The sequence below is a fragment of the Ochlerotatus camptorhynchus genome, unplaced genomic scaffold, assembly GCF_037179485.1.
Source record: "Ochlerotatus camptorhynchus isolate MF236.1 unplaced genomic scaffold, CSIRO-AGI_Acam_v1.1 ptg000082l, whole genome shotgun sequence".
Taxonomy (NCBI): domain Eukaryota; kingdom Metazoa; phylum Arthropoda; class Insecta; order Diptera; family Culicidae; genus Ochlerotatus; species Ochlerotatus camptorhynchus.
Window position 1 is genome coordinate 1,286,735 of NW_027040572.1, and position 17,031 is coordinate 1,303,765.

A 17,031-nucleotide genomic window follows, 5' to 3' on the forward strand; every position below is an offset into this window, starting at 1 on the left:
GCAAGAAAAAGCAGATAGCACACACGCATTGCTTGGCTCCCAATGACAGTTCGTGACTGCTGCCGTCTGGCTGCATTTGACGTTCCATTTTTCTTTCTTCACAACTCTCCCCAAAACTCGTATTCATTTAAGAGCTCCGAAAGTGTAGAGCCCTGCCAGTCATATATATACAATGACAACAAAACCTAATGGTTGGCATCTCGTGTGGGAGTTTCTGTTTACGGGATCACCCCTCCGGTTTTGACCCTTCATACAGCGCCAAGCTGAAGATAATTTGTCAGTGGGACTTGATCAAGTCGTCTGATTGGATTGCCTATTGCTATGTGCAGGCGCCTTGCTACATGAGCGGTAGTCTCAATCATCAATCAATTAATCAATGCACATGGCCTCAATGTAGACGTCATTGCTTCAAAATCAATCTTCCACAAATCATAGGCACTTACACTGCAACCTTCAAGTTTTCTAGGGAGTTAATCTCGGACACTATTGCGATTTCTGGCATTGAATTTGCTTCACCATGATTGCTGCGTCGCAGCAAACTTGGGAAAGCTATTTTGATATTAAATGTTTCCGGTAGCAAATAATTGTCCTTAGTCTTAAAATGGTGGATTCAAAATGACGGTTTATTAAAATAATGGTGGACTCAAGAAGGCGAATGTATTTTAAAATAGTTGTTCACGATGTCGGGTCTCTTATGAAAAAGTCAATAATCGTAAGTGTAATATTGTTGAATAGTTTTCATAATTCTACTATTGAAATGACAATTTCAATTTGAAGATGTCGGATTAAATTGACATTGATGGATCCAAGATGTCGGATTATTATTAAAAATGATAGATCTTTGCCAAAAAGGTTCGATTTTCTGTATAGTTTTGATGACATTAAAAAAATTCCTTTGGCAATGGTGATTTCTAAAATAGTTCAATTTTTATAATTATCTTAAAAAATATTTAGATATATCAGAATACCTCCATGAAATTGGCTGAAATTTTCACATAATATCCTCAAATACTTGTGAAGCAACTTGTGAAAATTGAGGAACCCTTTAATTTAAAAAAAATAATAATATATAAATACACTGAAGTCGCGTAAAAATAACCGCGTAAATTCTGAAATCCTTGTAAATTATTTAATTCAGCTTAATTTCAACCAATCGAGATTTTTACAAATTTAATTGTTTTATTTTAAATGTAAAAACTCGTGATGTCTCCGGTATCTTCATCATATAAGAAAAGTTAGTTTACACCAAGCTAAATCTTTTTTTACGCAGCATTGAGTTTATGTCCCTCTTTTAACGATAACGAGGATTTTTTTTACGAAGTACACACTTAGAAATTATTATTTTTACACGAGACTTAATCCAGCTTTGACGTAAATCATGGAATGTAAACAAACAGGGCATGTAAAATTAAGTGTCCTGAAACTGAAACATATGCAACTTGACGAAAAGTGCGTTTGATTGAATTGATTTTCCCGTCCTTTTCAACTGATTCTTATGTCAAAAGGCCCGCTTGCATGTGTCGGTCTCAGGGCACTGAAATTTACATGTCTTTTTCGTAGTGTGTACGTGTAGAGTCCGGAAATTGATGCCTGACGCCATATTGAAACCCAAGATGGCGGCTTCCTGTGAAATAAAAACATGGAAACTCCCTCAATATGGGTATTTTTGGAATCGGGGTGGCGTGAAGGGACCGAAAATCCATGTCTAATGCCATTTTGATATCTAAGATGGCGGCTACAGATTAGAGAAAAACTAAAAACTACTGTCAAATACCCCACAATATGAATATTTTTGAAATCTGGGTGATGAGTAGGGACCAAAAATCTATGTCTGACGTCATTTTCAAATACAAGATATAACCGGAAGCACAGACTGTCAAACTATCCACAATATGGGATACTGTCAAACTATCCACAATACGGGTATTTCTAGAATCGTGCTGACGTTTAGAGACCGGAAATTCATGTCTGAAGCCATTTTGAAATACAATATTGCGGTTTCTGGATACATAAAAACTTGAAAACACTGTCAAATACCCCACAATATGGGTATTTTTGGATCGGGATGACGCTTAGGGACTGGAAATTTATATTTGATAGCATTTTGAAACTTGGAAATTCTGTCAAATACTCCTCAACATGAGTATTTTTGTATTCCGGGTGACGTGTAGGGATCAGAAATCCATGTCTGACGTAATTTTGATATCCAAAATGGCGGCTCACGGTTAAAGAAAAGCTGGAAAATACTGTCAAATACATACCACTCAACATGAGTATTTTTGAAATCGGGGTGACGTGTAGGTACCGGAAACTATGTATGACGCCATTTAGAAATTCTAGATTGCGGCTTCCGATTAGATAAAATTTTGTAAATACAGTCAACTCTCCACAACTCGATGTCAACTAACTCGATATCGAAGCCACCATATTTAATTTCAAAGTATATTTAGACAAGAGTCTCTGGTCCCTACAATATAACCCGTTTAAAGGGTGATACGGTCAAAATTTGGTCAAGGGAAAAAGCGTGTAAATCGGTGAAATCGTTTATTTAAAAAATCAAATTAAATTTCTTTTTCAAGTTCAATTAGTATAAAATTCAGGAAAAATATTCAGTTAGGCTTCCGCTTTTCCAAATCCGAATTGCCGGGCCTTACGCTTGACCCCTGCCATCAGATTTTGTACAGCCACCTTGTCCACCTTCTTCGCCGCAGAAAACCAGTTTGCCTTGAACTGCTGCTCGCCCTTAGCAGTTTTTTTGGTCTTCTTTAGGTTCCGCTTGACAATAGCCCAGTATTTCTCAATTGGGCGGAGCTCTGGCGTGTTGGGAGGGTTCTTGTCCTTGGGAACCACCTGCACGTTGTTGGCGGCGTACCACTCCATGGCCTTTTTACCGTAATGGCAAGATGCCAAATCCGGCCAAAACAGTACGGAACAACCGTGTTTCTTCAGGAAAGGCAGCAGACGTTTATTCAAACACTCTTTCACGTAAATTTCTTGGTTGACAGTCCCGGAAGCTATGAAAATGCTGCTTTTCAAGCCACAGGTACAGATGGCTTGCCAAACCAGATATTTCTTTGCGAACTTTGACAGTTTCATGTGCTTGAAAACATCTGCTACCTTTCCCCTTCCTTTTGCCGTATAAAACTCCTGTCCCGGAAGCTGCTTGTAGTCGGCTTTGACGTAGGTTTCGTCGTCCATTACCACGCAGTCAAACTTCGTCAGCATCGTCGTGTACAGCCTCCGGGATCGCGCTTTGGCCGTCGTATTTTGTTTATCATCGCGATTTGGAGTCACTACCTTCTTGTAAGTCGATAGTCCGGCTCGTTTTTTGGCTCGATGCACGGTTGTAGACGATACACCCAGCTTATTTGCGGCATCTCGGAGAGAGAGGTTAGGGTTTCGCTTGAAACTACCGGCAACTCTCTTTGTCGTCTCAGCGGCTTCCGGTTTTCGATTTCTCCCCGATCCAGACTTCCTGGCTGTCGACAAACGTTCCCCAAACACTTTAATTACATTTGTAACGGTTGATTTGGCAACTTTTAGCGATTTTGCCAACTTTGCGTGCGAGTAGCTCGGATTTTCGCGATGCGCGAGCAAAATTTTGATACGCTGCTCTTCTTGCTTGGACGGCATTTTGACAACTGAAGAGTGAATTCCAAAATCAAAATAGGAGCAACATTCTACACACACACACCTTCAAAATGAGGGGTGTTCAGGTTTTTAAATGCAAAATTGAAAGAAATACGTCAAGTTGATATTGACCAAATTTTGACCGTATCACCCTTTACAAAAATACCCATATTGTGGACAATTTGACAGTATTTCCCAGTTTTTTCTGTAACGGGAAGCCACCACCTTGAATTAAAAAAACGGCGTCATACATGGATTTCCGGTCCTTACACGTCACCCAGATTAAAAAAATATCAATATTGTGGGGTATTTCACAGTATTTCCGAGTTTTTCTCTATTCGGAAGCCGCCATCTTAAATTGAAAAATGGCATCTGACATAGATTTCCGGTCCCTACAAGTCACCTCGATTTCAAAAATATCCTTATTGTGGGGTATTTGACAGTATTTTTCAGTTTTCTCGAACATACTCGCAGAATATTTCGAATTTAAATAGCAAAAGATAATCAGGATGCCTTTCATTCATTTTGCCTAGAAAAAAAGATTTTTGAAATTATTGAATAAAAAGATATTATGATAATATTTTGTTTTTGTAAAAGATTGTAAAGTTTGTGTTTGACACACAATACCTGCCAATTTGCTACATGAGAGTCGTAATAAGCGATTATGTTATTTATCTAACCCACTTTTTGTTCTTCACTCTTTGTGAAGAGGTGATCAGAAAATCGCTCATTGTGATTCTGTCATAGCAAAATTTGCGGGTGTTATGTGTCATATAAGTTTATTACAATCATTTCTTGTTATTTACACATACAAAATATCATCATAATATCTTATTATTCCATGATTTCGTAAAACATTTTTTTAGCCAAAATGAATGGAAGGCACCCTGCTTACAATATTCATCAATTATTGCAAAAAAAACGTCACGCGCGAGCTTGATCATGCTCTCGGTGCTGATGGTTTTTCTTGATAATTCATTCATGGATCGCCCCGTCGTCTGGCTTTTTTTTCGCATTGAAATAATGCATTTTACAGGTATATTGTCTTCGGAGAAAATGTTTGTAAGAATATTTTAAAACGATCTGTGGAAGTCAAATATGACCTTCTATACTAAATACTTGTATAATTGATGTGCAAAGTTAGCGACCACCATGATTGTGATTCTAAAATTGAACTAAAAAATCGTTTTCAAAAAATTGAAACAATAAATCAATTTTATAAATGTTGCTAGTGATAGCAATTTCAGATCTTTAATTTTGCACGGAATAGTTTTTTTTCGATTGAAACTGCAACGTACATAATCGGACCCTACCTAACTTATAGGCAAAGATATACGTAAAGTAAAGAAGGAAAATCTAAACAACTCTTTAACAAAGAGCAAGTTTATCTTAAAATCATTACGGTTAAAGGTTAAGACGAGGTGAAGAAAAACATTTCTCGTAGTAATTTCCATATAAACTTTAAAGATAAGGAACTGATTTGGAATTTACTGAACGTGGTGGAGCAAAATCAATATATTAAACTGCCCTAATACGTAAACATATCGCTTGATTTTGATGAATCTGAGCAGGATTCTCATTCATGGAACTCATTCAATCCACTTGAACAAACAGGAAAAGATTTACTGCTCAAAAGAATTAGGTGATCATCATCTTTGCCAAAATTCCCAACTACCCAATCAACCCACCATATATCATACCAGTAATACCACATGGCGCCCTTATCTGATAACAGGCTAAATTCAACTTGACATACACCACCCTCGCTTAGTTGATTGACCATTTACAGATTATCATATCCTCACATCCGTCATTACTAATCAGCAGTTTATTATTCGATGCCTGATGCCTGATGAACCTATAAATTGAGCTGTCACTAAATATGAAGATTTGAACCCGGCTTTGTCCTCTGGTTATCTTCACAGATTCCATTATTGCCGCGCTATTGTCATTCCTGTGATGACTACTCGTTGGGGAACTCTATCAGGTTAGTACACTAATATCAATGAACTAACCACGCATCACGTTTTCAAATCATTATTTCAGCATTGACCATGGTCGGGTAGGCAATCCATGTGACAGGTAATAATTTAGCATGCAAGCGTAGTGCATCATCAGTCAGCTTGTAACTCGCATTTTAGCCAAGTAGTGGCCTCCGTCGGTTTACACAATTGAATAATGCATCGGTTCTCGTGCGGTCAACCCGAGCATAGTCTGAGATCAAATTGAAACCTAAATCTCGCTGTTGTGGTGTTGCTGAGAATGATTACTCGGGTTGCTGTCGTTAACGGTTAAAATATCAAAATTGAGATCAAGCCAAATCTGCGCGTGATATCAAATTGAAATCTCATTCTGCTGTCAGTGATAACAAATGGAAAACTTAATTTGATGTACATTTTTCCAGTTGATAACAAATGGAGTATTTAATTTGATGTTCTGCTAGGCAATGGAAACGTAAAATTTTCGACGCTTGTGGTGTATTGATAAGCGTGACTGCTTTCTCACCCCAATGGGTGGGACCCCCCGAGGTCAGTGGAATTTTTGTCCGTCGGTGATTGGCACTAGATTGCGGAAAGGCAAAATGAAAACATAATTTGATGTGAAATTTGTCAATCGCGTAAACTGAAACCAAATTATGATTTCAGTTTGATGCTGTTATCAAAATTTCGGGTTCGGGTTCCCGAGCAAAGTCCAGCATCAGAATGTCAGCAAATCGAAATCAAATTTTGATAACAACATCGATTGACAAATGTTATAACAAATTCTGTTTTCATTTAGCTGTACATTTGCTCAGATTCAAATATATGTTGATGTTTGCTCTCACTGATAGCAGAATTATTTTTCAATTTGATGTCACTGGAAGATTTTTTGCTCTCAATATTGATATGTGAACCGATAAAACGACCAAAACGAAAGCAAGCTGAGTAATCATCATCAACAACATCACAACATTAAATTTAGTTTTCAATTTGATCTGAGACTTTGCTCGGGAACGTATTCAAGAGAGAGCAAGGGCACAACAAAATGAAATTATGATTTGATGCTGTCATCAAAATTTGATTTCTATTAGATATAATTTTGTCGGTGGACTTTGCTCGGGAAGCTCGCTCAACATCGCTTCTTTTCATGTGCTTTTCGCTTGGTGGGGGTTCGTGAGCCCCAAGTTGAGAATCGGTGGAATAATGAATTGAAATTGAAATAAAATTCGACTTGCAACGAGCAGCAGCAGGTCATTCCTCCAGTAAACTGATGGCTCGATGAACTAAGCCTGCGTCGAGGTTGCTTCAAAACACTGACAGGTGCCACTTTCGTGCGATTAGTTGCATGGAGTGCGATGGTTAACAGGTTTCGTTTTATTTAACTGTGGGAAAAATGGGGCTTTGAGTTCAACCGATTACCGATTGGAAAATTGTCAACATCCGAACGCGGTGCGGTGGCTAGATTGAGGCACCAACTTGAGAGTAATGACAATGACACACGCGAATGATCGATCATGATTGATCGGACGATGCGATGCGATGAGAAAGTGCCACTGGTAGCTGTCCAGTAGCATGTGTTTTGCCTTACCATTGCATAATTTAATTGACTGGAAGCTGGAACTATGATTGATGAATATTGGAAATCACTACATGTTATGTATGTGAAGAAGACTACACAGAAAAAAAACTTTGTAAAGTTACGTGATGCATTTTCTTGCCTTAGTATAAACATTCAGCAATTATTAATTACTTTGGATGAATATATTTAATAACACATTCATTTGCATTGATCAATTGACTTTGATTTAATTTTCAACCAACAATGATATAAATTTACATAAACGTGTAATTTTCAGCTTTGAATAATAGGATTTCAGATTGTTAAACGTGTAATTTTATATTTAAAACCCTGCTTAAGATGGTAGTTGAAAATTACAGCATATTTTTTATCTGTGTGATTAGTATATTTTATAATTAGATTGTCGGATTCATATGTGTTAAAAATCCAGCAATGGTAAATTAGAATAGCTAAAGAGTCTAGGTGTGTGGAGCATTAAAGACTAGTCAGTATAGTCACGGAGGCGGCGGGTTCGATTCCCGATCCGGTCGAGGGAATCTTTCGGGTTTGAAATTTTCTCGATTTCCCTAAACTTAGAATATCACTGTGCTTGCCACACAATATACAAATTAATGCATTGGTATTGGCATCGAGAGCTCTCAATTAATAACTGTGGACGTGCATTTAGATAGAACACTAAGGAGAGCACGCAATAAGCTAATATGCGATAAGCAATAAGCTTGAAATGCGAAGAAGAAGAGAAGAATGAATCTATGTTGTAGCTATTGAATAAAAAACTTGTGTATTACCCATAGTAATGTGCCTTGAAGTTGGTAGTTCTTATAAGATAAATATCAGCTACGGTTTAAACAAACAACTTAAGAAGGTAATAATAAGACTGCTGATATATTATAATAAAATCTACGCTTTGCTGTAGGATTTGCTACTTAGGGGAAATGTATGTAATGTCGGCCTAAGTGTCCCTAATTTAGGCCCATTCATAAATTCAGCAATCGACTAAATTTTCCCCTACTATGTAATATTTTGCCTTTAAATTTGGATTCCACAAAAGTGCAGATTCGCGCGGAATCACAAAAGTGCGTTTTTTCGTTGCATCTTCTGTACACTTATTCCTTTATAAACAAGGTATTTTTTGTACTGCGAGGCCCCCTATGATTTGATCTACATTTTCTAAATCTAGCACACATGAAATAAAAATAGGTACCGAAAAACGGGGTAACATTGATAGTTTTGTAAAGTTTATCCTAAATATGTTTTACAACAATCAATGTTTTTCAAATTTTATATTTTTAAAACAAGTACTGAGGATCCAAGAGCTCATTCGTCAGTAATATGTTGAACGGAAATTTAAACATTTGCACTTTTTTTTTTTTCGTTTTGTGACCGAACTTCAGTATTTTGATTTGGGGTAACTTTGATAATGCTCGATGAATTTAGTAGAAAGTGAGTGAAACTCAAACAATTTAATTCTTTAAATATGAAACTTTGAATGGGTATATAATCAGAAAACATCATAAGAATACAACATTGAATTTGTGATGGCTCTATCAGTTATACATTTCATAAGTGATGGTTTGAGCATAGAGGTAACTCTAAGACTAGAAGGTCCCGGAATAACGTGCTCAACTTTTTGGTTCAGCTCTGGTACTCTCTTCGGTTACAAGCTAATCGATTCACCTCTCGAAACATAGGAAAATCCACGAACCCCTCATTTTATCTGTCAAAATTTCATAGCGAATCAAAACAAACATTGCGTAGTACTAGAATGTCGACTAGAATGGGGTACGTTAATCGTTTGCTTGGGACCAATTGGCTAGTCAAGTAGTGAGCCAATTTAAAATCGATAGTTTCGTATTGATTGTTGGTTTGAGTGCTTTTTCAAATTGGCAAAAAACACGAAAATTGTTTTTTAATATCTAGGGGAATTTACGTATTCTCGTCAATCTAAGCAGCGTCCGAACTTCTATTAGCGATTTCTCAGCGTCACACACATACATGACAGGTTTGTTTGTTGACATTTATCTGCTGCTTGCTGTTCTACCAATTCCAATCGACAGAATTGATCAAAACGGGTTGAACATGTTTTTACAACGCTCCAAACTTCTCAGGTGAGAGTGACTATTGTCGGCAGTTTCTTTTTCTTCGGCACCCTTTCCATTTGAACTGCGTGTTAACCAGCTGTTCTATTATCGGCAACTCGAAATCAGCCGTATTTTGTAGTATGTATATTTCATTTAAAGAAAAATATGGTATAACAGGAATTCACAGTCGTAAAAATGTAATCAGATTGAAGCTGAAAAGGTAAGGAATCGGCTTAATACATCCAGCGAAGAGTTTTGATGGGAAAATACAGTGAAATAAACGTTTCAATTTCGGTTGCCGAAAACAGTCAATGGGTGCCGAAGCCATAATTTACCCTACGTAAAATATGTAACACAAACTATATAAAAACTATAAACGATACCAACGGAAATACCCTAAGCTACAATATGGAATCAATGATTCTAATTTGGAAAAAAAAGTGCAGTCAGTAAATAAATTCCATATACTATCAAAGTTACCCGCATTATCAAAGATACCCAGGTAACAATCTTATGCTTAACTAGTGTTATTCAATCGATTTTAGTTCAGCCTTAGTTTGAATAATTGTTGTACATAGACCACAATAACCTTTTTCAGCTTTTAAACATCTAAATCTAGTGATTTTAATCAGCCAAAAGCTTCACAGTTATATAAATTATAAGCTTTTCAAGGCATTAGATAACAGTCTTTTCCAACCCTTGTTCAGCCTTCCAGTTTTATTTAGAAAAAAATAATTGAAGACTGCTTCATATCTTATATATTTTTATGGGACTGCAACAAGGTGCTGACTAACTAATTGGATTAACATATTTGTATTGTTATTATAAGTCTAAAAATTACCTTTGCATTTCGGGATTCGAACCGGTAGTCGCTCATTCACAGGCATCAATCATACCTACTGGATCACTTTAGCATATGTGAGGTAAAAGGTATGATCATTGACAAGAAACACGTCAAATTTAAGTTGAATAACAGCAACCGGAAGAGTATTATACAGCAATGGAGAATTGTAAACAACAACTGGTGACAGTAAAACATTCCTCCCATTTTCAAGTGCGCAATTTATTTCGATCATCATGTGGAAGCTGTTTTAGCACAGGCAAACAGACATAACACATTGAATATTTCTCACTGTAAAACATCGTCGCTAAAACATTACCGCCATCTGTTGAGTACACTGTGGTGGGTAGTACGATGAACAGATGGCGGTAGTGTGCAGACGTCAAACGCAAGGGAATTGGCTATGCGCACCACAAGTAGCGGTACTACCAACTACGATACTTTTAAATTGACCGTTAAATGCTTGTTCGATGAACAACTTGCGAGAGTTACGTCTGTTTGTCTGTGGTTTTAGTGCCATAATTGAGTTATATGTTTGGATATCTGTTTGAAAATTCAGTGCAATATAGCAGTCTAAACACAGTAATACAAATGTTAATGCTTCCGACGTCGTCGCAGCCCACTTCTACCAGGAGCTATTCCTAAAAAGCTCCTCTACCTTATCTCTACTGCTGCCGCTGCTTGGGATTAGAAAGGTAGGCAGTGAATATAGAAGAACTAAAATGCCGGAAATGCAACGAGTGATACTGACTACATTTAACACATCAGGCTATCACAATATTTTCAGTGCATTGCTGATTTGTGGAGTAGTATTATGCTAAAATAAGGCTTGTTCAAACTTTAGATCAGCTAACCTTAGAAAAAGCTAGCCTTATGCTCCATGTCCGAGTGAAGTGGGAACACTTCAGGAAGACTGGAGGAAATTTCCAAAACCTCACTCAGTGCCGTAAGTGCCAGGGATGGGGTCACGGAACTAAAATTGCTACATGCCAGCTAAATGCATGAATTGTGGTGATTCCTCTCACGCAAAGGACGACTGTCCTGTGAAGGAAGATCCTAAGAAATTTAAATGTTCAAATTGTGGTGAAAACCACAAATCCAATTTTTGGGAATGTAAGACTCGCAAAGCGATCCTACAATCTCGTTCTAACCGTCAGGTAGGAAACGCTCCACGTTTCCGACCAGGTACAAATTCCTATGCTGTTAACAACGGTCAGCGAGGAACAAATTCTACATTCGTACCCGTAGGTACAAATATCACCCCTGCTTCAAATTTTTCATCTGTACCTACTCCCCTCGCTGCTAACAATGTTCAACGAGTTAATGGAGCTACCTATGCTGCGGGTAGAAATCAAAATACTAACCAACGTTCTAACGGAAATTTTGACAATTTTGACTTAGGAAGCATTACTGCTCCTAAAATGGAATTTTTACAGAATTCATTAATTGACGTGATTTCTGATGCTATTCAAACTGGAGTAAAATTTGCAAATAATATTGTCATGACTTTAAAATTCAGTAATGGATTTTAAAGCATTAAATATTTTAAATTGGAATGCTCGATCTCTTAAAGATAATTAAGATGAGCTATTTAACTTTTTGAGAGTTCATAACGTGCATATTGCCGTTATAACTGAAACGTTCCTTAAACCTGACCATAAGGTTAAGAAGGACGCAAATTATTTGATTTATAGAAATGATCGTCTTGATGGACCCTGTGGTGGCGTTGCCATCATTGTTCATAGACGAATCAAACATAAAATCCTTTCTACATTTGAAACCAAAGTTTTTGAAACTTTGGGAGTTTCTGTTGAAACAGAATTTGGACAACTTACGTTTATAGCTGCCTATTTGCCATTCCAATGCGTAGGCCAGCAAAAGAATTTTCTCAAGGGTGACCTTCAGAAACTTACCCGTCATAGGTCTAAGTTCTTCATTATTGGTGGTTTTAATGCAAAACACCGCTCATGGAGTAATGCTCAAAGCAATTCAAATGTTAATATTCTGTTTGATGATTGTTCTGCAGGTTATTACACTATTCAATATCCAAACAGCCCAACATGCTTTTCTTCAGCGAGAAATCCCTCAACTATTGATTTGGTCTTAAGGGGTTACGCCTACCTGCAAACTTTCAAAAAATCGATTTTTTTTAATAGTCCTAATCGAAAGTATATAAAGTCAAGAATATTTCCTCAAAAGATCAAGTTGATCCGATGAAAATTGTGACAGTTATGCGACGTACAAAAATATTCACTTATAGTGGACTAAACCCAACTTGAAACTTTAAAGCGATTATCTCGGAATCATATTTTCAAAACCGGTGCCAAAAATTTCTCGAAATGTATACATTCGATTCGTCCGATTCGTTTTGATTTCTGTTCAGTACTATTTTGTGCAGTCCACGATCGTTCGGATTTCGTCTATCATTTAATTTCGATTTTTTACAGCCGATCAAAGACAAATTTTAAGGATCAACAATCGACACTTCAACTTTGCAAGGCCACCATTTTGTCAAAAAAATTAAAAAAAACCGAACGATCAAGGACTAGTTTAACACATGCTTAACGATTTGGCATGGTTTTTTTTATTTCAGATGATTACGTCACAAACCGCAGTTGGCACCGCAAAAAGCGTTTTTTAGAACATCGTCCACGGGGAGCAGCCGTGCGGGGCACCAGGACCTCGTGTTCGCAGCATCGACTGATAAATGTACCATTTAATGTGTGTTCAATAAACGGCAGAAAACCGATTTTCAATATGTTGCGTCGTTTTCGAGAAAAAAATCCAAACTTTCGCTTTTTTTTCGGTCTTGCAGGTAGGCGTAACCCCTTAACTGATTCATGTCAACTTTGTAGCCAATTGGTTACCCATGCTGACTTCGGTTCTGATCACCTTCCAGTAACTTTTGAAATATCGCAAGAAATAATTTCTAATCCCAACAGCTCTACTTTCAATTACCATAGAGCTGATTGGGAGCTCATAGAGCTCATTTATGGAATATTATTTCGATGCAAATATTCCTTTGCAAACCAAAGATGATATTAATTATGCTCTTGAATCTCTCACTACTTGAAGCAAGAGCTGCCTCAGTACTGAAATGCAAATGCAATGCAAAATTCGATTCAATTATAATAGACGACGATCTTCAGCTCTTGATCCATCTTAAAAATGTCCGTAGGAGACAATATCAAAGAACACACGATCTTGCCATGAAAGTTATCTGGCGGGGCAAAAACAAATTAAAAAGCGATTCTCTGCCCTGAGGAACACCAATTTTGAAAATAATGTGTCAAAATTAGACCCGAGTGTCAGACTCTTTTGCAAGGGCGGCATAGAATATTCCTTAGAAGCTAATTTTAGAATTTACATAAGAAGCTTATTTTAGTATCTTTATTAGAAGCTTCTTTTAGAAGCTTCTTTTGAAATATTATTTATAGAATTTTCTTTTAGCCATATTCTTAAGACCTGCCCATCGCTCCGATCCTCTGACTAAATAAAACATGGAAAGGACAGTATATCTGAATAGCTTTACATTCTCTCGTCGGATGTAATTGAAAGCTTTCTTACTCTTTGAAGCCGAAATCACGTACATAATTTTAATATTTAATTGTTATTCACATACTGCAGTCAATCGGCTTATGCCAGATTTGCAGACATATTTACAATTACAATACCATCCATTATCGTTCATTCTCATCACACCTGCCCGAGTATTTTAGTGTAAAATTCCATTAGATTTCACCTTCAGCCCGGGCAATCTCGTTTTTATTGGCCACTAGAAACAAGCAACTATCTATCTCTCTACCTAAGCCATCACCACTCACAGTTCCCGGCGTCAGTATACATTACCTTAGTTTGCTACTTTCCGCCACATCCATATTGTTTTATTGCTCGGTAGCAACAGCAGCAGCTGGTTTTTGCAGGGAACACAAAAACAGAAAACTTTCGCAAAACAAGTTTGAGCGTTTGTAGTTTGTTGGGCAGTCGATTAGCTGCTCGGTTGGTGCTCCTATCACTCTACCACCCACCTGGTGGTTGTTGACACAATTGTTAGGGAATTATTTTATCTTGCACTAATTTGGATTTCGTCGCATTGTTGTTAACGAATTTCACACGCTATAAAATCCAGCTGTTCAAATTTGACGCACTTCCAGTAGCTAAAGCTTCACTAATTATTTACACTATTTTATTCTTCTTTAATTTCAGATCACTCAACAGCGTCACGTTGAGTTTAAAAATTATGACTCTTGCACTTTTTCCACTCAGCGGTAGCTCATTATGCCGATCGCGCGGAATTGCCGTTTGACCATGTTGTGTGCAAAATAGTGACTGCCGCCTGGCAAAAATTCCATTCGGTTCAATGGGCAAAAACTTGTTTCGGGTCCGTAGCTGTCGTCGTTGACGTAACAAACCGAAAGGAACTCACGGCCAACCGGCCTGTGCAGTCCGTCACTCAGGGTGGATTGAGGCCAACGATGCGTTGCAAAATAAGCCACTGATCACCGGGGTGTAAATATTTCACCGAACAGTACTTTCTATCCAACACGCCGCAAATTGACTGGTGCCCACCCAACTTCTGGAGATTGATTCCGGTTGATGGAATCGAATCGGAGCAGCACCTTCTACTCCAGTGTGCACAAACAAGAAACAAGAACGAACCGATTGTGCTGAACGCAAACAATCGACTGACTGAGCCAGGCTGGATAAAGGCTCAGCATTCAACCCGACGCCCAACGACGACGTCTGTCGATCTCGATGGTATTGCAGGCATATGGTGGTTGTGTGGTATTTCCCTCCGGGCCAATGATTAGGCACACGCCGCACACTGCCACTCGAAGCGAGATTGGGGGTGATAATCGGTTCGTTAAATACTTGGCAATTGTACAGCAGTATTAAGATGTTATGATGGATACACCGAAACTCGTGTACAGGTAAACGTGTTGCTGTAGTTATTTGTCCGATAAACACCGACCATCAAGGTATCAAGTCCGCATGAAAAAATCCAGAGCATCACCAGAACAGGGCCTTTGCAACATATGTTAATAATGGGTATTTGCGTCGATTTCTCACGAATTACAACACACCCTCGCAAACGGCCGTTGGTTTACCTGACTAAGTCTTAAGCAGACACCATACGGGAAAAAATATTGTCAATAATCATTGGTATTGACAATCATATTGATACAAATATTGATGAACAAATTAACGCAAAATCGAAACAGTTTGATTTCATGTAGCAATATTTCCAACCATTTTCTCCTTTTGTTTGACTACACGCTATTTCAAAACTACCCAAACTTGGGAACAGTCCAGCCAGATCGGTCAAAGCTGAACCTTCCCAAAAATTGGTAAACTATGTTGGGAGTAACAAGCTGACAAATGGACAACATTGACATCCGACAGAATTTGTTCATTTGTTAACTTGTACTCCCAACATACACTGAGGCAAATGGACGTAAGAATTACATAAGATCTACTTTTTAGCCACAAGGAATCAGTATGAATTGCACTGATTTGCCTTATGAAATATAATGTTGACAAAAAAATAATACAACGGAGCAGACTGGAACCGAACCATGGACTTAACGTGTAGATCACTCGTCTTTCAACGCTTAGGAAAATCAAACGGTTATAAGAGCTACCTCATGCTAGACGAAAATCATTCAAAAGTCACGCTTATGAAATTCATATGTGTCGTTCATAAGTCGAGCCTTATGAAATTCTTGCCTCTGTGAAGTTTACCCATTTTTGGGTAGGTTCAGTTTTGACCGTTCTGGGTGGATTCCACCCAAATTTGGGTAGTTTTGAAATAGCTTGTACAGCATCAGCATATGGATCCTGCTCCTGTGCATCTTTTGTCAGTAAAGTTGTCATTTGTATTGGAATAGTCCATCGGATACAACAAATTTAATGATGAGGAGCTCAGTGTTGATTACCCACCAAAATTATTGTTGAAAATATTGACATAAATCTTTTGATGGAACTATTGACAATACTTCTATGGTGTGAAGTGCACTTTAATCCACGGGAAACTGACATATAAAGTAATTTCTCGAATTTGACATACAGGCCCTTGTCATATGTTGCTCTACACATAGTCATTAAATTGTTTAATAGCGAATTCGTTTATCATCGGAGTTGGAACCAGTTTTAAACCAGGTTTCAATCCAGTGCGAAACCAAACTTTATGTCAGTGCGAACCTCAACCTGAGGTAGGTTTTAAAAACAAACGATCAAACTGACAAGCAGACCCAATCTTGATACCCGATCCAGGTTGGAACTGAATAATAAACGAATTCGCTATAAGTGATTGGGAGAAGAAATTCTTGATGATCGTAAAAGGAACTTTACCTGATGACTGAGCAATGAGACACCACAGACAAACAGACATAACACATTGAATATGTTCACATTGCAACATCGTCGTTAGGACACTACTGCCATCTGTTAAGTACACTGTGATGTGCAATATGCTCAACAGATAGCAGCCGTAGTGTGTAAACGTAATAAGCAAGGAAATGTACTACACTGAACGAAAAAAACCACTTTACTTCAACTGATTATTGCATTGCTAGAGCCCTTTAACAATATGCTATTGAATTTCGGATGATTTCCTTATGGTTGAATTCGTCATCAACTGATGAGCATCCATATGACTGTCCTCCAAATAAAGGATGATATTTATTTGAAAATTGACTGTAAAACATACAGGGCTCAGAGGACAACAATTTAAGAATGATTTGCAAATGCTTTAGATTAGATTATTAATTCGATTGTTAACATTTCCATATTGAATAGACATGAACAGCCATTCATCATGGATACAAAAATTCCTTGTTGGTTAACAAGAAACTATTGAAAAGTGGTAATTGTCAAGCATTGTCCAAAAGCATCGAAATAAGTGACGAATCCACCAATAAC

General features: G+C 37.6%; 1 protein-coding gene across 1 annotated transcript in view; it reads right to left on the reverse strand.

The window, feature by feature from the left end:
* Nucleotides 1-14,732, reverse strand: part of MFS9 (major facilitator superfamily transporter 9) — a 29,131-nt gene extending 14,399 nt beyond the window's left edge. Inside the window, exon 1 of the mRNA XM_065218012.1 lies at nucleotides 13,960-14,732. Coding sequence (XP_065074084.1) covers nucleotides 13,960-13,988 — 29 coding nt within the window. The 5' untranslated portion in view covers nucleotides 13,989-14,732. The remainder of the gene's footprint in view (nucleotides 1-13,959) is intronic.
* Nucleotides 14,733-17,031: the final 2,299 nt, after the last annotated feature.